The sequence below is a fragment of the Desmodus rotundus genome, chromosome 11, assembly GCF_022682495.2.
Source record: "Desmodus rotundus isolate HL8 chromosome 11, HLdesRot8A.1, whole genome shotgun sequence".
Taxonomy (NCBI): Eukaryota; Metazoa; Chordata; class Mammalia; order Chiroptera; family Phyllostomidae; genus Desmodus; species Desmodus rotundus.
In genome coordinates this window covers 9,547,708-9,567,557 of record NC_071397.1, presented here as the reverse complement: position 1 = coordinate 9,567,557, position 19,850 = coordinate 9,547,708, and the positions used below count along the sequence as shown (strand labels likewise).

General features: G+C 49.7%; 1 protein-coding gene and 1 non-coding gene across 2 annotated transcripts; one reads left to right on the top strand and one right to left on the bottom strand.

Annotated features, from left to right (window-relative positions):
- Positions 1–6,224: 6,224 nt before the first annotated feature.
- Positions 6,225–19,283, top strand: PRPH2 (peripherin 2). Its single transcript, XM_024557973.4, has 3 exons — positions 6,225–7,063; positions 14,543–14,789; positions 18,591–19,283. The coding sequence occupies exons 1-3, from the start codon at positions 6,483–6,485 to the stop codon at positions 18,801–18,803; spliced, it is 1,041 nt and encodes a 346-aa protein (XP_024413741.2). The 5' UTR covers positions 6,225–6,482; the 3' UTR covers positions 18,804–19,283.
- Positions 12,197–12,302, bottom strand: LOC112302505 (U6 spliceosomal RNA). Its single transcript, XR_002974562.2, has one exon. It is a non-coding gene; the product is annotated as a U6 spliceosomal RNA (small nuclear RNA).
- Positions 19,284–19,850: the final 567 nt, after the last annotated feature.

Below are 19,850 nucleotides of genomic sequence, written 5' to 3'. Positions count from 1 at the left end.
TAAAGTGAGACCCCTGACTTTAAGCATCAATTAAAGTAATTTTAGTAAGTTTTTATTATGCAAACCTAGTGATAATAGTCATTACGATGAGGGACTATTATACCAATAAGTATAATGTCCATACACTTTTTTTAGTATCTTTTATTGATTGTTATTACAGTGTTATTACAGTTGCCCCCCTTTGTCCCCTTCTGTCCCCCTCCACCCGGTATCTCCCTTCCCTTCAGCAGTCCCCCTCCTTAGTTCATGTCCATGGGTCATGCATGTGAGTTCTTTAGTGTCTCCATTTCCTGTATTATTCTTAACCTCCTGCTGTCCATTTTGTACCTACCAATTATGCCTTTTGATCTTTGCACCTTTCTCTCCTTACTCTCCCTTCCCCCTCCCAGCGGATAACCCTCCGCCATACCTATGATTCTGTTCCTATTCTGGTTGTTTGCTTAGTTGTTCATTTTTTTTTTAGATTTAGTTATTGACAGTTGTGAATCTGTTACCTTTTTGATGTTCATAGTGTTGATCTTCTTTTTCTTTTAAAGATTTTATAGAGAGAAGGGAAGGGAGGGAGAGAGAGAGGAACAGAAACATCAATGTGTGGTTGCCTCTCACACACCTCCACCCGGGATGTGGCCCACAACCCAGGCATGTGCCCCGATGGGGAATCTAACCGGCAACCCTTTGGTTTGCAGGCCAGAGCTCAATCCACTGAGCCACACCAGCCAGGGCATCCCTTTTATCTCTTAATGTGATAAATTGATTCAGTCATTTTTCTAAAGTCAATCTGTTCTAGTCTCCTAGAATAAACTCTGATATATTATCTTTTTACATAGTTCTGGATTTGGCCTACTAATATATCAGGTATTGCTTTTCCTAAACCCTGCCCACAGCTTTGCAAATAGCTCCTGCATTAAGCTCTTTTCAAATTGTCCATTTTGAGTGTGCCATCTGTTTCCTGGCGGGTCCCTAACTGATACAGTGTGTTTGATTAATGGGTATTAGTTGAGACTAGTTGGAGCATGAAGTGTGTGTGATGAGACAGTAAAACATCGTGTCGGAACAGGAGGCTGAGAGCAGATGGTGAAGGAGCTTGTCTTCCAGGCCAGAGAGTCCTGTAGGCGGTGGGAACCTCGGAGGGTTTTAGGCCGAGAGCGACATGCTTTAAAAAAACGAATTTGGCAGCTGCATGCAGAATGGTTCAGAAACTGGAGATGGGGGGACAGGTTAGGAAGTGACTGCAATTACTATTACAGGAAGATAATATTTTATAGCTATCAGATTGGCAAAGATCCAAACGTCTAGTAGCATACTCCGTGGATAAAGATGTGGAGAAACAGCAGTCTCAGACATTGCTAGAGAGTGTGTACATTCTTTGGAAGACAGTTCGATAGGATCTATCAATTTTATAAATATTCATAACCTATGGACCAAGCAATTCCACTTCTAGGTACTTAGCCTACAGATAATGTTGCGCACATACTAAGTAATTTATTTATAAGAATATTCATTGTAGCATTTTTCTCTTGGTTAAAGATTGGAAACAACCTAAATGTTCACCACAGACTGGCTACATAAGTATGGCACAGGCCATATAACAGAATACTATGCCGCAGTTAAAGAGAACGTGAGAACTCTTATGTTTTATAGGGGAAGATCTCCAATATATGGCAAGTCCTCGAATTAAGGTGGTTCCATTTATTGTCATTCGTTACAACATTGCTGGGATGTTGTAGGAACTTACATCTTGTTTATATCAATTAACCTGTGGTAAAATTGGTTTGTTTCATTATATGTTATTTTGCTTAAACTCACAGAACCTGTTGACGTTAAGTGACAACTTACTGTAATGTTAGTGAAAAATGCAAGATGCTTGATCGTATATAAAGTATGATTTTAAAGAGGATAAGAGGAAATTTTGTACATGAGTTTGTAAATGCATGGGCCAGAAGAGCGCAGGAATAAAGGAAAACAGGTAAAGGGCAGTTGTTCTCAGAAGAGAACTGAATGGCTGGGATCAAAGGAAGGAGAAGGATTTACTTTTTATTCTAATCTTTCTGTACCTGTGTGTGAATCTCTATGGCTTTTTAAAAAGATGTTATTTATTTTATTTTTAGAGGGAAAGGGAGGGAGAAAGAGAGGGAGAGAAACATCAATGCGTGGTTGCCTCTCGTGCACTCCGAACTGGGGACCTGGCCCGCAACCCAGGCAGGGTAAAGGGAAGTCGGGGAGACAGTCAAGGGAGAGAGGCTAAGGAAACAAAAGTCAGTGAGTTATTCAAAGAGCCAACCTGTGGCTCATTGTTCCTTGGATGGGATGTCTGGAGAGATGATCTCTTGGGTTTCTTTATTTTTAAAAAATTGTATAATTTCATCATTTTCATCCCATTATTATAATAGCATTAAAGGAATTTCTAAAGAAAAACAAATCACCCCTAATTCCATGAACTTGTTCTATTATATTTATAATTGATTTGTAGCATCTAGACTCACCTCCATTGGTCCAGCAGGGGAGTGAGGCAGCTGTTTCCCACCCTCCACAGAGAGTCCTTAGTCCTTCCTCTGCAGGCCACTTTCCTCTGCTTGTTCCTCACCACCGCCTTCCTTGCTTTATACTCGAAAGCTTTGGCCTGGGACACTTCTTCTGTGTCTGTTTGTTCTTTTTTACCTTTCTAGACAATTTAACATCCTTGAGGATTCTTAGCCTGAGAGGTGAAGTCCCCCTACCCCTTTCACGGAGGCCATTCTCTTTCTGGCCACCAGGGGGAACCCACGGACTTGCCACAGGCTCAACTCTGTCTCTCCAGGTCATTTGAAGAGAATGAAGTCCTTGACTAATCCAGTTTATCCTTATAGAGCTATTTTTAAATTTTGGTTTCTGGTTTCTACATCAAATCTTCCTTCCTTTCCTTTCCTCTGATTTTCTGTTGCCCTCATGCATCTCTAAGAGGTTCTCCGAGATAGCTTCTCAGTCATTATATCCCTTTTCTCCCAGGGCAGCTGGCTTCAGATTTTGTGTACATGAGATATGAGTCTGATCATACTTCTAAACATCCTCTCTTTGGGGGCGGGGGAGGGGGGAAGCTCCAGAAACTGTTACTACATTTTTTTCAATATCTTTGATGATGAAGAGTTGAAATCCTTTGAAGGTTCAAAGCTATTGGAAGCCAAGTCTTAGCTAACAGAAGAGTGAATGCCCTGGGTAATATCATTTTGGACGTAAAATGTCATGTAACAACAAACTAACAAGACAGATTTCCCAGTGTAGCTCAGAATCTGGCCTGGGAGATCACTGCCAAATTGGAGTCCAAACTTGGGTTCAGCAGTGGAATAGCGTTTCTTTAACATGACCCTCTCTCCTCCTGTCTGTCTACTTCCTTCCTTAAACACTGAAGCCCTTAGAACATCAGATTCTGGTCCGCATCAAACGGCCTTAAGAACAAAGCCGTCAACCACAGACACAGAGTTCGGTCAAGCTAAAGGCACCGTCTTGACCTCAGTAGAGTTTTGCCCCAGGCTCACTAGAGCAGAATGCCCCTCATGAACCCAGACAGCACAATGCCGTGGCTGCGTCAGGGCCCGACACAAGGATCAACTATTCCTTACACTGGCCCCAACCAGTCAGTAGAGCCCAGGCCCCCAACTCTTTGGCCGCCATGATTAATGGTTTTTCCCCTATAGAACCCATTCCCTGGCAGCCACTGAGGAGCCAGGTCTTACCTGTGACTTACCTGTGACTCTGCGCTTGGTACCATTTCCTCAACTTATAAACCCTTTCTTTCTTGGCTGAAAACTCCTGTTCACCTTTTTAAAAATTTACTTATTGATTTTTTAGAAAGAGAGACATCAATTTGTTGTTTCACTTATCTATGCATTCATCCATTGATTCTTGCATGTGCCCTGATCGGGGATCAAACCCACAAACTTGGCATCTTGGGACAATGTTCTCACCAACTGAGCTACCCAGCCGGGGCTCCGGTTCCCTTTTGAGTGGGCGTTGATGTGCACAGGCACACGGACCCCTTTAGTCCGGTAATGCACTGGAGGGAAAAACCTCATGCCTCACTGGTTTGTTCTTGCACCTCTATCTGCGGAGAAATGCTCCTTCGATTTTACTTAGGGATTGGAGATCTTAAAGAGAGTGTGCAGGTGCTGAGTCGAGTGTCAGAAATGCAGGTAAGGAAAGAAGGAGATTGCAGGTTGGAGATTTGACCCACTTACTGCCTTGAGCTCATGGGCGCCCCTTCTAATTATATGAGGCATTCTTTGGTATTAGGCGAACATGAATTTGAGGGCAAGATTGATTTGTTATAAAACTTGTGCTTACGCACAAGCTGTTCTAAAAAGTGGACCTGCTGAATCACTGGGAATGTGCTATTTAAATTTTAATAGAGATAAATAAATTACTATCTTGAAAGGCTATAAAATTTACAGTCTAAAGAAAACAAACAAGCCAAGTAAAAAGTGGGCAAAAGTGCTGGACAGACACCTCACCAAGGAAGATACATAGATGGCAAATAAGCATGTGAAAAGATGCTCCAGATCTTACACCATGAGAGAAAAGCAAATTAAAACAACCTATTGCTCACACCTATTAAAATGGCGAAAATCCGGAACGCTGACAGCAGCAGACGCTGGTGAGGGTGCAGAGCAGTGGGAGTTCCTGCTCATCGCCTGTGCGGCTGCGAACAGTACAGTCTCCTGGGAAAACAGTTTGGCAGTTTCTCACTCAGCTACACATAGTCTTACCACATAATCCAGCAATTATGTTCCTAGGTAACTCACACAAAAATGTGCACACGAATGTTTATAGCAGCTTTATTTATAATTGCCAAAAATTGGAAGCAAACCAAGATGCCCTTGAATAGGTGAATGGGTAAATAAACAGTGGTACATCCATGCAAAGGAATACTATTCAGCTAAAAATAGAAATGAGACATACCTGGCTGGTGTGGCTCAGAGGTTGAGTGGTGGCCTGTGAATCAAAGGGTCGCCGGTTTAATTCCCAGTCAGGGCACGTGCCTGGGTTGTGGGTCAGGTCTCCAGTAAGGGGCACACAAGAGGCAACCACACACTGATGTTTCTCTCCCTCTCTCCCTTCCCCTCTCTAAAAAATAAATAAAATCTTAAAAAAAAAAAAGAAATGAGATATAAAGCCACAAAAAGACATGGAACTGTTAATTGCATATTGCTACGGGAAAGAAACAAGTCTGAAAAGATGACATACTTTATGATTTTAATTACAAAGGCTAAAGGAAAAGGAAAAATTGTAGAGAGAGTGGATGCCCGCAGTTGGGCAGGGAGAGGAGGAGGGATGTGTAGGCAGAACACAGGGGTCACTATTAGATCGGTGAGACTATTCCGTGTGATATTACATGATGTGCCAATGGGGGACATGGAAGTATGCATTTGGCAAAACCCATAAAACTGTGTAATACAAAGAGTTAACCCTAATGTAACTATGGGTTTTAGTTAATAATAATACATCAATATTGGTTCACCTATAGTAATAAATGTACCACACCACCACAGGATAAGGAAAACTGCTTGGAGAAAAGGAGTTTATGGGAACTCTGTACTTACTGTTTAGTTGGGGTTTTTTTGTTTGTTTGTGTTTTTTTGTAAGTCTAATGCTGCTCTAAGAAATAAAGCTTATTTCCCTGGCTGAGGTAGCTCAGTGGATTGAGAGCGAGACTGTGAACGAAAGGGTCGCTGGTTGGATTCCCAGTCAGGGCACATGCCTGGGTTGTGGGCCAGGTTCCCCAGTAGGGGGTGCGCAAGAGGCAACCACACATTGATGTTTCTCTCCCTCTTTTCTCCCTCCCTTCCCCTTTCTCTAAAAAATAAATAAATAAAATCTTTAAAAACTTGCTTATTCATTCTTTTTGGGGGGGTGGTTGTTGACGTATTGCAAATGTTTTCTCATAATCTGTCACTTTTCAACTGGAATAATGATGTCTTTTGTCCATAGGAAGTTTTGAATTTTGAAGTTTTAAATTTTGGCCTGGAAATGTGCTTCTGGAGAGACATGTGGTCTGAGCCAGACCTCAGATCGAGCCCCTTGCTCTGGTCAGTCTTGTCCTTTGTCTCCTGATTCTCCATGCCGAACCCCCGCTCTCTGCTCCAGTGTGTTCAAGGAGGCTCCCTGTTTGGAAACTGGCCTGGCTTTATCTAATGGGATAAACCTGGCTGAAGAGATTAGCAAAACGTCCTACAGATCCCACTTTTAATCTGCTGCCTTCAGGCTGTCCCTTCTTGGCTGGGAAGGGAGCTGCAGGAACGACACGGAGGACTGGCCCCTTCCTGAACTGTGACTACTGAGTTAACGGGGGTCCCAGGCGAGGGGGTCAACATGGGCAGCCCCCAGAGCAGCTCCCTGCGACCTGGGCTGTCCGCACCCTTCCCACAGCCCTGAGTCTTCAAGCTCTGAGCTCAGTAAAGTCACCAGAGGGAGCTGTGCCGGGCGAGGCTGCCCCGACTGCACCGGCAAGCATGGCGCTGCTGAAGATCAAATTTGACCAGAAGAAACGGGTCAAGTTGGCCCAGGGGCTCTGGCTCATGAACTGGCTCTCCGTGCTGGCTGGCGTTGTCATCTTCAGCCTAGGGCTGTTCCTGAAGATCGAGCTTCGGAAGAGGAGCGACGTGATGAGTAATTCAGAGAGCCATTTTGTGCCCAACTCCTTGATAGGGGTGGGGTTACTGTCCTGCGTCTTCAACTCTCTGGCGGGCAAGATCTGCTATGATGCTCTGGACCCTGCCAAGTACGCCAAGTGGAAGCCCTGGCTGAAGCCATACCTGGCCGTCTGCGTCCTCTTCAATACTGTCCTCTTCCTGGTGGCCCTCTGCTGCTTCCTCATGCGAGGCTCCCTGGAGAGTACGCTGGCCCACGGGCTCAAGAACGGCATGAAGTACTACCGGGACACAGACACGCCCGGCAGGTGCTTCATGAAGAAGACCATCGACCTGCTGCAGATCGAGTTCAGGTGCTGCGGCAACAACGGCTTCCGGGACTGGTTTGAGATTCAGTGGATCAGCAACCGCTACCTGGACTTTTCCTCCAAAGAAGTCAAAGAGTGAGTGGCCTCCCAACCCGGGATCAGAGCGATGGGGGACACGGAAGCCCAGTTTCTTTTCCTCCCCTTTGGGTGGCCTCTGTGCACAACTTATTAACGTGCACGTGAGGAGTCCTTGGTTGGACCACATGGAGCTGGCGATACTCTAACATCTTTGATCTATAAAGATGGCAGCTTCATGTGGCTCAGCGCGGTTTGGCTGTGGTGGGAGGAAGGTGCCAAGTCATGTAAGCCGCTGGGACAGGCGTTCCGGGGGAGGAAGACCCAGCCAGGAACATGTGTGTGCTCCACACAGCAGACACTGGGCGTTCGGGGAGCACAAATGCTGAGATGTTGTTTGGCTGGCTGACTTGTCTCATTCACAGACAAAATCTCTCCTGGGGGCGGGGGGGGTACCGTAATTTTTGGACTATAAGATGCACCTAGGGTTTAGAGGAGGAAAATAGGGCAAAAAATCCCGCTCCACCGCTGCCCCCGCGGCGAGCGAGGTAAGGCACATTCGGACTATAAGACACACTCCTATTCCCCGCACCCCCCCCCCCCCGGTTTGGGGGGGAGTGCATCTCATAGTCTGAAAACTACGTAATTGTTTTAGGAGTTGTCCTCTTTATTTTATATGAGAAGTCTAAGCCTCAGAGAGATGAAGGGACATGCCAGAGAACTCCCAGCAGACTGTTTTTTAAAGCAGCTTTTTTGAGATATAACTCACATGACAGACAGCTCACCTGTTTAAAGTGGGCAACTGAATGGTCTCTGGTACATCCACAGAGTGGATGTGCAACCAACACCACAGCCAGTTTGAGGACATTTTCATCACTTCGAAGAGAAACCCCATAGCTGTCAGCTTTCAGTCCCCAGCCTCCTATGGCCCTGCCCTGAGGAACCTCTAACCTTCTTCTGTCTCCAGGGCCTTCCCTGGGCAGGATGTCTCGCTAAGGTGGAATCCTGTAATGCTTGTCCTTTGGGGTCCGGCTGCTTTCACTTAGCACAACGCTCTTAGAGTTCGGCCGTGCTGCGGCAGGTGTCAGAACCTTGCTCTTCTTTAGGGCCGAGTAATAAGCGCCCCGCTGCGTGGACTGCCAGGGTTCAGCCCTGCCCCCTGCCCCCGGTGATGTTAACGTGTGCCTTCGTGCAGGTTCCGTGGTGAACGAATCTCTCATTTAGGACTGACTGAAACCTCTAACTCTCCAGACCACTTTGGGGGTGGCGGTGGGGACAGCGCCTCACTGTCCTCCCTCTCCCTGTCTTTCTCTGCCTGGCTCTCCACTTTCTTCTCCAGAGGGACAAGGGACGGTGTTGGCAGAGGCAATGCGGGCTCTGAAGAACATCTGTGGGTTATGACTGGATCCCAGGGTCTCAGACAATCGGGGGGTAGCCCCACCGACACCAGACACAGCCTCCCTGGGGCTGTGCTCCAGCCTCTCGCTTCTGTGTTTGCCAGCCTGGCGGGGAGGGGCAGTGTGCGTGTGTGTGGGGGGGGGGTGGTTGCAGGGAGCAGTGAGTCTAGGAGCTCTGAGTCCTCAGAGCTGGGTCTGGCTCTGTAGCTCTCAACCAGTGCTTTTAGTTTTTGCATTTTCAACTTCTATTACAAACATTTCAAACATTCACAGAAATACAGAGATTATAATGAATTCCCATCACCTAGCTTCAACAAACGTAAACATTTTGCCTTGTTTCATCAACACAGATCCTGGACATCGTTTCCCTTTACCTGCGAGTGTTTTAGGAGGCATTTCTTTGTTCCTTTTCTTTCTTTTTTTAATCCTCACCCGAGGATATGTTTATGGATTTTAGAGAGAGGGTTAGGGAGGGAGAGAGAGAAACACGGATTGGCTGCCCTGAAGCCACAACCTAGGCGTGTGCCCTGAAGAGGGATCGAACCTGCAGCCTTTCGTTGTCCCGGACGGCGCTCCAACCAACCGAGCCACCGGCCCGGGCCTGTGGGAGGCATTTCATAAGGGTGTTTCGCCTTTTTATTTTTGTCTAACGTAGGCACAGTATTAATCACATCAACAAAAGTAACGTTGGCATCATCTAACACCCAGAGTCTGTTCACTATTCTGATTGTCTGAGAACGACTTTTCCAGGTGGCTCGCTCAGATCAGGACACACACTGAGCCCACACCTTGCCCTCGGTTGGGGGGTCTCCCAGGTCTCCCCTCTGAAACCGTCCTCTCTCTCATGCCGTGTGTCCTGAAGAAACCGGGCCATTTGTCCTGCAGAATCCCCTCATTCAGGACTTGGGCAGCTGCAGCCAAGGGCTATCTTGTAACGTATTCTCTGTCCCCAGTTTCCCCGACAGGCAGCAGCCGGGGCCCAAGTGTGACTGGATTTAGGTTCCGTTTCGGCGAGAACGCTGCTGAGGGCGCCGCTCTGGGCACCTTCCTGCATCGCCCCAGGAGGGACGGCCTGTTTACGACAATCCCTTTCATAGTTCCCCAGTTTCAGGATGGGCAAAGCTTCAGTGTCGTGCGGTCAGAGGCAGACGTGAAGGAGCCCGTTGGCCTGGCCTGGGATCTCGGACTGAGGGAGGAGCTGGCACCAGACGCCCTCACTTAACTGTCCTTCAAGGGAACCTCTGGCTGTAGGCATCTGCTCACTCACCTGAACAATTTGTAAACGTCTCAAGGAGTCTAGCCCTTGGCTAGAAGCTCCCTGAGGGCAGGGCGGTGTCTCCCTCAGGACAGGGCCCAGGCCAGTATGGGGGAGGCAGGCCGGGCTGGAGGCTGGGGCTTCCCTGGGCCCCAGCCTGGGACTTCTTGGGGTCACACCTCTGGAACGAGCCCTTGCTCCCACCACAAGCATCGTCTTGTTTACTCAGTGCTGCCCCAGTTCCAACCACGGGTGAAGGCCCCACACAGCCTCTTAAGACAAAGCCAGGCAAAGATGGCTCCTGAGGGAGAGAGCCGGCTATTTATGGCAGAGCAGTTCTGAGGCCGCAAATCTCGCCCCGCTGAGGCTCAGCAGGGCTTGTAGGGGTCTTGGTTACGACGAAGCCTGTGAGCTAACCCAGTATCCCATGGCCACCCCACCTGGGACTCGGGAAAATCATCGCGTGTTTTCCCGGAAAAACCAACATAGTTTTAGTCAGTGAATCAACACATCAGTAAGGAGAGCCACATGGAAATGAGCGCGGCCGAGGACGGGAGGGAGGCAGGAGCGTCACTGTTAATGAGTGAGATCCCAACGGGACGGGAGCTACAGACACCTGTGGAACCTTGGTGCCACAACCTCTGTAATGACGGGGTAGGTGCCCGACAGGGCTGTGGTGGAGACCAGATGGGGTAACGCACACACAGCACCTGGTACCCCGCAGGTGCAGTATAGTTTTAGCATTTGTACTTCTTCCCTTTTAAAAAAGGATTTCATTTATTTTGAGAGAGAGGGGAAGGGAGGGAGAAAGAGAGGGAGAGAAACATCAATGTGTGGTTGCTTCTTGTAAACCCCCCACTGGGGACCTGGACCACAACCCAGGCATGTGCCCTGACTGGGAATTGAACCAGCAACCTTTTGGTTTGCAGCCCGCGCTCAATGCACTGCACTATACCAGCCAGGGCTAGTATTAGTATTCCTTTTTTGGGGTAGGCACAGATATAAAGTCCTGAAGGCGGTAAGATGGGACATGAGAAGGGGGAGACAGGGCGCTGCCCTCAGGGAGCCCGAGTCAGAGGGGAGACATGGCTTTCCAGAAGGCCACCCCGCAGACTGAAGAAAGATCAGACTCCACGGGCTTCAGACCACAGAACTGCAGGCCCGGCCCTCACTTCGGACACACGGGGCAGGTGTGCAGGCTTTAACCCAGCTTAGGGACACCTGGAGATGCTAAAGGGTGGGGCATGGTGGACAGGAAAGAGCTACTGGGACAGGGGTCAGGGGAGGGAAAGTCACACTTTCGTAGGAAGTTTAACTAGAAAAGCCAGCTGGTGGGAAAGATCTGAGACACTGAGGGAACGCTGAAGGGAGGAGAGGCCAGCTGCTCTGGGCTGGTCCTTCCACTTCCCGTGTGGCTTTGGGTGAGGCCCTGCCCTGCTTCTGGCCCACTCCCTGCTCTGTGAACGATCTGGTGGTTTGCGAGGTCCCATGGAGTGGCCCTAAGTGCGGAGGAGCCAACATTCTTTGGGGACCTGGGTCAAAGTGCATTCCTTGCATTCCCACTGAAACCTCCCTACAGACCCTGAGAGGGGGGTGTGGTTATCCCCACCTCACACAGCTCCCAGAGATGAGTCAAATGCAGATCACAAGTGTGGGGTGCCAGGGGACCCTGGGAATGGCCCCCGTGGGATACTATAGCCATGGGAGTGGGCGCCAGGGGCAGCCTGCCGGTCAGGAAGGGGGATGAACAGCATTGGAGGCTGGACACTGGCCTTGAGGAGGTCGTGTCGGGGTTGGTGCTGGAATGAGAGGCTAGTGCTGCTCAGCCGCGCCAGGGCTCCTGGCCCACAAGAACGGGGCAGACGCCGCTCACATGCAGTCAGCAGGGATGGAGTGAAAACTGTGGCAGCTGCTTCTGTGGGCCGACAAACGTCCAACACGCCCCGCGGCGGCTGGTGGAGAGCTGTCCTCACTCACAGCTTCTTCACAGGTGGCAGAACCCTGCCACCCACTCAGAAGTGTCAGCCCAGCAACGTGGTGGGTCACACTGTCACAGCCGCTCCCTGAGGGCACAGAAAGCAAGCGGAGTCTCTGGCTCCGAACCCCACCCACCCCTGGCCCAGGACCCCACGTTCACTGCTTACTTACCATGTACCAGGCACTCTTTGAAGCCTTTGTACATGTGCCCTTTCGTGCGAGCCTTCTGCCAATTCCACTTTACAGGTGAGGAAGCTCAGGTCTGGGGAGGTTAAGGAACTCGTCCAAAGGGATAAACCGGGAACAAGCCCAGGCATTCTGCTCTCGTCACACGGACCGCCTGTGCACTCGGCCACCTGCTCCACAGGCGGCGGGTCCTTTCCATGGAGTACAAGTCAGTGTAGAGATAGGGCCGTCATAACCCAAGCAAGGATTGTTCTGGAACCAAGGAGGCCACGTGGTATGGAGCTTCCATCAAGTCCCAATCATACTGGGTAGCAAAGGACAGTTCACTGGAAAGGAATCGTAGATGGACGTTTTTAATCGTCTCAAGTGTTATCAAGTGAAAATACGGAACACTTCACGGATCTGCACGTCAGCCTGCACAGGGGCCCCGCTAATCTTCTCTGCAGGGTTCCGATTTTAGCGCACATGCTGCCGCAGCGAGCACCACAGATGGCTCTTGAACAGACTGAGATACTCAGCTTCACGTGTAAAGACGAAAATGGGAATTTAGACCACCCTGAGATACTACTGTTCACGATCAGCTCTCACTTCTCTGTCGTTAGCCCTGTGTGGGCTTGGCTGCGGGGCCAGGCTCTCTCACGCGTGGCTGGTGGGGCGTGACCACACAGCTCCCAGGAGAAGTACAGGAGGGGGCTGGGTCATCACAGACGGCCCTACCCTCTGACGCAGGAATGCCTCTTCTCGGAATTCACCCGCTAGACAAGAGTCTCAATGTGCAATAGGACCCGCGTCCATGTTTTATTACCGGGAGGTGGGAAGCCCCAAACATCCATCACGGGGCGCTGCCCAGTACGCTGCTGATCATCCACACAACGGAGACACCGGGCAGCTCACCGAAAGCCTCAGAACACCCCCGCTGACATACTCAATGTCTCTAAGATACTGTTGGGGGGGGGGAAAAGAACGTTTCAGATAATACATATGTAATGCTGCCACTTGGGTAAAAACAAACACACACTAAGGATGAGAACATTTGCAGAATCCGTGTCTGCCTGTCCCTGCATGAAGCCTCTCTGGAAGGACAGACAAGCTGGCCATAGCAGGGGACTGGAGGCCCAGGGGTAAGAATGAGGGGGAGACCTCATTGTATTAAGCAAATTTTATTTATTTATTACTTTATAAAGCAAATGTTTAACACATTAAATCATAAAGTGATTTTTTGTAGAATTTCTCAAGACACAAATTCAAGATGACAACTCTTCCAGGAGGTAACAAAATAATCTACCACTTAAACTCCTTCTCATTAAGGCAACCTGATTCCCTGAAATGGCATCAGCTGGGCAGCTCGCTCTCATCCGAGAACGGAATGGCTGTGAGACAGTTGCCACTTTTTGGTGTTGTTCTAGGACACGACCAGGGTACGCTGCCGTAGTTGAATCCGAAGGAGCCAGCACTGCTGTCTTTAAGAGCAGGTGTGAAACGTGTCATCAGCACCCAAAACCCATCTAGCAGCTGCCGTCCGTAGCAGGCTACAAACCAGAACAGAACGGGCCCGCAGGAAGGAAGTCTTCTTGTTGGTTTCCGGCACGGTGCAGCTGCATCTCCGTCCTGGGACTTAGGGACATGTTCTTCCTCTTAGAAGTTTCTTTTAGAAATTCAAGTCTTTTCACAGCAAGTTAATAAATGAAAATATAGAAAAACTGGTAAACAAAAGAATCAGGAGATTTTATTTAGAAGCTAAACATGAACATCTTTTCCTTTTAGGGTGGAATTATGTCAATGCACATTGTTGAAAACAATTTCTATTTTAAACAATCACAGGCTTTCTCGTGTTGTAAAAGTCTGACACTGTTATGGAACGCATCGTTCATGTGCAACTTAAAAAAGCCTCTTCTCACTTAAGACAATATGTACACAATCAGATGCGCAAATCTTAAGTGAGCAGCTCGATGGATTTTGACACAGGAAGACCCTGGGTAACCTTGCTCGGGTCAGGCAGGACACACCTGGCCCTTCGGACTGGGAGGGAGACCTGTTATTGAGAAGGTGTCTCGTGTTTTTGAATTCTGAACCCACATGGACGTATAATGTGCTCTAACTGAATAGATGCATAAATAGAGAAATTCAAAAGGTACACGGGCTGCATCCTTTAGGTAAGGAAGGAGCTCCCACCTGCTCGGACAGAGCTCACGCGGACGGTGAGCAAACTGAGGGCAAGGACTGCACCTGTCTCGGGCCTCATCCCCTGAGCAGGCCCTGGAAACACCTACTGAGCAGAACCGATCTGGCCGGAGGGTGTCTTGGTCCTGTGACTTGTGAGGGAGAGAAGCAGCTAGAGACGGGGCTGGGGCTAGCCTGACGGTCACAAACACTAGGCAGAGCCCCATTCCAACACGGCTCTTGCTCCGACCAGCCTGCCGTGGTTCTAAGAAACAGATGCATGCCAGGGAGACTGGATGACCTCCACATCCCCTATGTACTGGCTTCCTGGTTTATCACCTATCTCAGCCTTCTAGAATGTAAGCTCCAGGAAGGCAAGGATGTTGCTTCTCTAGGGTCACTGCTCCATCTTCAGTGCCTTGAACAGTGACTGGCACATAGTAGGTGCACAACAAATATTGAGAGCAAATGAATGAAGGAACAGTATAGGCGGGGGATGGGAGGCGTTGGCGGCTGGTGAAAAGTCCGAGAAGCCCCCACTCAAGCTGGCTGTTTCTCCTCCAGTCGCATCAAGAGCAACGTGGACGGGCGGTACCTGGTGGACGGTGTCCCCTTCAGCTGCTGCAACCCCAACTCACCGCGGCCCTGCATCCAGTACCAGCTCACCAACAACTCGGCACACTACAGCTATGACCACCAGACGGAGGAGCTCAACTTGTGGGTGCGAGGCTGCAGGGCTGCCCTGCTGAGCTACTACAGCAGCCTCATGAACTCCATGGGCGCAGTCACGCTCCTCGTCTGGCTCTTCGAGGTAGGCTCCTGGCCCGGGGTGGGTGGAAGGGGAGGAAGGTGCCACTTGCTCCATTTGCATTTAAACAGGCCTCCCTCCTTGCAACCAGCCCTCTTGCTAGGCTGTGGGTCCTGGAGGCCAAGGCTTGCACTCTAGCTCCTCCACTTTCTTTTTGTTTATTTCTGACTGTCACTTAAAAAATAATTCATTGAGCTCTGGTTGGTGTGGCTCAGTGGGCTGAGTGCCAGCCTGCGAACTGAAAGGTCGCTGGTTTGATTCCTGGTCGGGGCACATGCCTGGGTTGCAGGCCAGGTCCCTGGTTGGGGGCACGTGAGAGGCAGACAATCGATGTTTCTCTCCCTCTCTTTTTCTCTCCCTTCCCCTCTCTCTAAAAATAAATAAAACCTTTAAAAAATAATTCATTGCGGTGAAATTCATAGGATACGAAACCAACCATTCTGAAGCGAACAATTCAGAACATATAGCACATTCACAATGTGCAACCTCCACCTGTCTAGTTCCCATACACCCCCATCACTCCAAAGGGAACCTCTAAGCAGTCACTCCTCGTTCCCCGAGACTCCAGCCGCCTCCAATCTGTGGTCTGTCCTTGTGCATTTACCTAATCTGGGCATTTCATATGAATGGAATCATATGAGGTTTGTCCAGAAAGTATCCAGCCCTGTAATACGAAAAATAGAGACATTTATTGAAGAAGATACAAGATACAAGAAACATTGTACACAGAACAATGATGCTTCAGTCCCCTTCAAGTAGGCACTTTGGGACCTCACACAGTTCTCCCAATCGCCATCAGCTACCCTGTCGCATTTTCCTGAATCTCACTGACGGTCTGAAATCTCTTCCCTTTCAAAGGTGATTTTAGTTTTGGGAAAAGCCAGAAGTCACAGGGCGCTGAATCTGGGCTGTAGGGGGGCTGAGTCACCTGGGTGATTTGATGTTTGGCCAATAAACTCTACATGAGACGTGATGCATGAGCAGGTGCGTTGTTGTGATGAAGATGCCCATCACCGGATACCCATAGCTGCGGCCTTCTGAATCATCTGAACAGTTTCGTGGAGAAACGTTCAAGCTTAACACATTTGATGCAGATTCATCGCTCTACTTGCTCAGTCATTTTGAGTGCGATGGCCACACAGTACACATGCTCACTCAGCAGTGTCTACCGCCCCCACTGACTAGTACAGTGAAGTCGTTGTTGTTCACAGATGTGCATTCCAGTCCAGTTTCCTTGGCTGCCAGGTTACACTGATGGGGCTGTGGGCTAGCCCCCACATGCACACCATTCTCACTATATTAACAAATGATTGGACTTTTTCTGGACAGACCTCATATACTAGGTGACCTTTTGTGCCTGGCTGCTTCACTTTGCATGTTTTAGAGGTTCATCCCGTGCCTCTACTTTTTGATTTGAAGTCTTGGAAAGTTATTTAACCTCTCTGTTGTAGGGGGCTGACAGCTCTTAGCTTTGGGACCACTGGGAGGCCACAGGAGATGACAGGTATGGGTGAACACTCAGTAAACGGGAGCTATGTGGATTCACGCTTCTCTGGAGATGTCAGTTGCCATTTACCTGTTATTCTAATTACTTATGGCTTCATCTTATCTCAGCTGTAACGTTTATTTCCTCTCTGTTGCTATAGGGCTTAGAATGTAGCAAGTCCTCAGTGAATGCTGAATTTACTTATTGAAGAGATTTCCCAAACCCAGCTTGCTCCGGGCGCTGTCCCAGGTGCTGAACAAGAGCGTGGGTTAGTGAGTGGTGTGAGAGGGCTACTCAGCTCCCGCTTTGAGCTGAGAGCAGAATATCAAAACTCCAAATTCCAAATGTACAAAATCAGAAACATTAGGTGGGGAAACTTTCCATCAGAGAAGATTCACTGAAAGGTTCCTTTAAGAAAGTCTCTTAGTGCTACGGAAATTCATCACACTAGCAGGCCTGCACTCCCTGGGGGTAGGGTGGGGAGGGAGGGCTTCTTTTAATGTTGAGGCAAAGTCTTGGGAATGAGTGTATAAAATTAGGAGAGAAGCTCACTGGTAGAAGGCTGGACTTCCACTAGCTGCCTCTCAGTGCACCCACCTTTCCAGGAATCCAGATGCTGTATAAGGTGAGAACCAGCTCACTGTGAACGGGGAGCTTGAATGCCCCTGACTTTAACTGGTGGCCTTTGGTGGACAGGGCTTTGTGACGGCCATGAAGGTGGCTGGGCTAAGATGGAATTCCGCCCTGAGCCTTGCCCTCCATGGTGTCACGATCCAGTAAGGAATGGACATCTAACTCATGAACCTAAGGGAGAACGAACCACGTGCAAAACTCAGTGCGGCAGGGGGCCTCCTTCAGGAAAGCAGGAGGGGATCTCAGTGGGCACATGCACACCTGGAGGACTTCCAGGAAGAGGTAACGTAAGTTTTTCCACTGTTAAAAATATTAAGCTTTTACCCTGACCAGATGGCTCAGTCAGGTGGAGTGTCATCCTGTAACCAGAAGGTTGCAGGTTCAGTCCCTGGTCAGGGCACATACCTAGGTTGTGGGTTCAATCCCCAGTCAGTGCACGTACAGGAGGCAACTAATTGGTACTCCTCTCTCACATCAATGTCTCTCTCTCTCTCTCCCCGCCCTTCCTCTCTCTATAAAATCAATAAAAAAACATATCCTTGGGTGAGGACTTAAAAAAACCCCAAATTTAAACTTTTAATTGAAAATACCAGTAACAAAGCCCTAAAACTCTATTACGGTTACCACCTACTACCATAGTTACGAAATGTCCCCGGAGCACTCACCCAGCAGGTGTTTGCTGAGGCCCTGCACCAGCTGCTGCTGCTGTGGGGACGGGATGCTGCGTAGACCAGATGGGCCAGGGCCAACCCTGCCCCCAGGGGGTGGGTGTCCCCCAGGGGCGGGCCTGGCTGTGCCCTGAAAGGAGAAGGGTAAGACAGCGAACCAGGAATTTGTGTAGAAACAAGTGGCTAACACAATATATTAGCAGACAACTGAAAACAGCACTTACCCCACGGACTAATAACCGAGTACAGCTGACACTTCTACTCATCCTCACTGCACCAGGTGCCACGTTCTACTTGGTCTGAAGTGTCACAGCACACACACGGGGCAGGCGACACTTCCATCTGAAAATTCGCAAACCAGATGAGTAAACAGAGGTTTCCTTACCACATGGCTGGCTAAGTGCCAGAGCTGGGATGTGAACTCGAGCATTTTGGCACCAGGGTGTGTCCCAGTGACTGCTAGTGAACAAATCCAAATGAACCACCCACTCACCCCTATACCACTGAAGATAACAGAAGTAGAGGAAACCACATAGCATACACTTTTTAATTCCTTCCGGATAATAGTGAATACCCAGTATGTGCCAAATAACGTGTTTGGAACGGGAGCGGGACACAAGGAGGAGCCCAGGCCCAATGCCCGCAGGACAGGAGAGGCCTGAGAGGAAGGGGAAGGAGAATGAGGAGCAGGGACGTGCACAGAGGGCTGGAGCTGAATTAACATATGAATGTAGAGAGGAAAAACGTTCTAGGCACAGCAAGCAGCGTATGGTACAGGCTGGAGAAGAGAAAGGCTAGGGTGTGGTAGGATTCCAAGAAGCAGAGGGTGGCCAGAAAGGGAGAGAGGGGTCAGTGAGGCTGGATGGGGGCAGACCCTCCCCAACCTGGCTCACCAGAGCCCACCTCATTTGAAAAGCCCCAGCTATGAACAGGCCAGTGGCCCCCATGGTTTCCTGAGAGCTCCAGCCCCCAGCTACTGCTCCCAGATCTCCTCTAAGTCTTCTCTCCCCCCACCAGGTGACCGTCACAGTTGGGCTGCGCTACCTGCACACGGCACTGGAAACTGTGTCCAACCCCGAAGATGCTGAGTGTGAGAGTGAGGGCTGGCTGCTGGAGAAGAGCGTGCCGGAGACCTGGAAGGCCTTTCTGGAGAGCTTGAAAAGGCTGGGCAAGAGTAACCAGGTGGAAGTTGAGGGCGCAGACGCAGGCCAGGCCCCGGAGGCTGGCTGATGGCCCCAGGGTCCCTGCCCTCCTGAACACTGAGAAGTAGTGGACTCCAAGAAACACGGACTGTCCCCCTCCTCCAATCTGAACCCCCCAAGGAGGGTGGCCATCTTACCAAGACTCTCCTTGGTGGTGGGATTGAACATTTAGGGTCCCTAAAAGCATATGGCAAACACTTGTTGAAGGATTGACTTAACATGTGAGGGACTGAGCCCCCAGGCCCACTGCTGTGGACAGGCCCTCAGGGTGGCCTCCCAGCGGATGCCTGTGCCCCAGCCAGCCTGTCTCTTTCCCAGCACCTGAGTTCATTTCCACCCTGTGGCTACTGGTCACATCTGAGGGCCATGTCCCTTTGATGAGTTTGCCATCATGAATTTCATGCAGCTTCATCCTGTATCCAAAGCGTCGCTAGGTGCAAAAAGCACAGAAGTCTGGAAAAACGTACTGGCCATACTATCATTTAAAAATAAAAAATGCCAAGGGTGACAGGTGAGCCACTTTGTGTGTGTGATGGTGGAAGGAGGCAAGGAGTGACACTTGTTCTAAGAGTAATGGACTCTCCGAAGCAGTGATGGCGGAAAAGAGGAACTCTTCAACCATGGGGTGTGAGAACTTAAAGATGGGGGAGTATTCCCGCCACCGAAAACGCAGTCCAAGGCCTGCTGCTGTGTCTCGTTCACACGCCCTCGCCTGGCCAGGACTGAGCCACGGCCAGAGGAAGTCAAGGCGTTGCTGGCACGTTCCAGCCACACCCGCCTCCGAAGGTCCGGACGACTTCCTCTGGCTGTCTGTGGGGGCGCTGGGTAAGAGGGCTGCCTTTCTGCGCAAGAGGAGCCACAGCCACACAGGAGTCCACCCTTTGGAGACCAGGCCTCACCTCTTGCTGGGCGTGGGGATGCCCGCACAGGTGGCCGTGTCAGCTGCCGTGGATGACACTAACTGTCTATGGTGGACGGTGGAGTCCTCTGGGAGTGTCTTCCTGTTTCTGTCCCCAGAGAGCCATCCTCCAAAGCAATCGTACTAGACTGCCTCTGCGTTAACAAAGACTCTTCG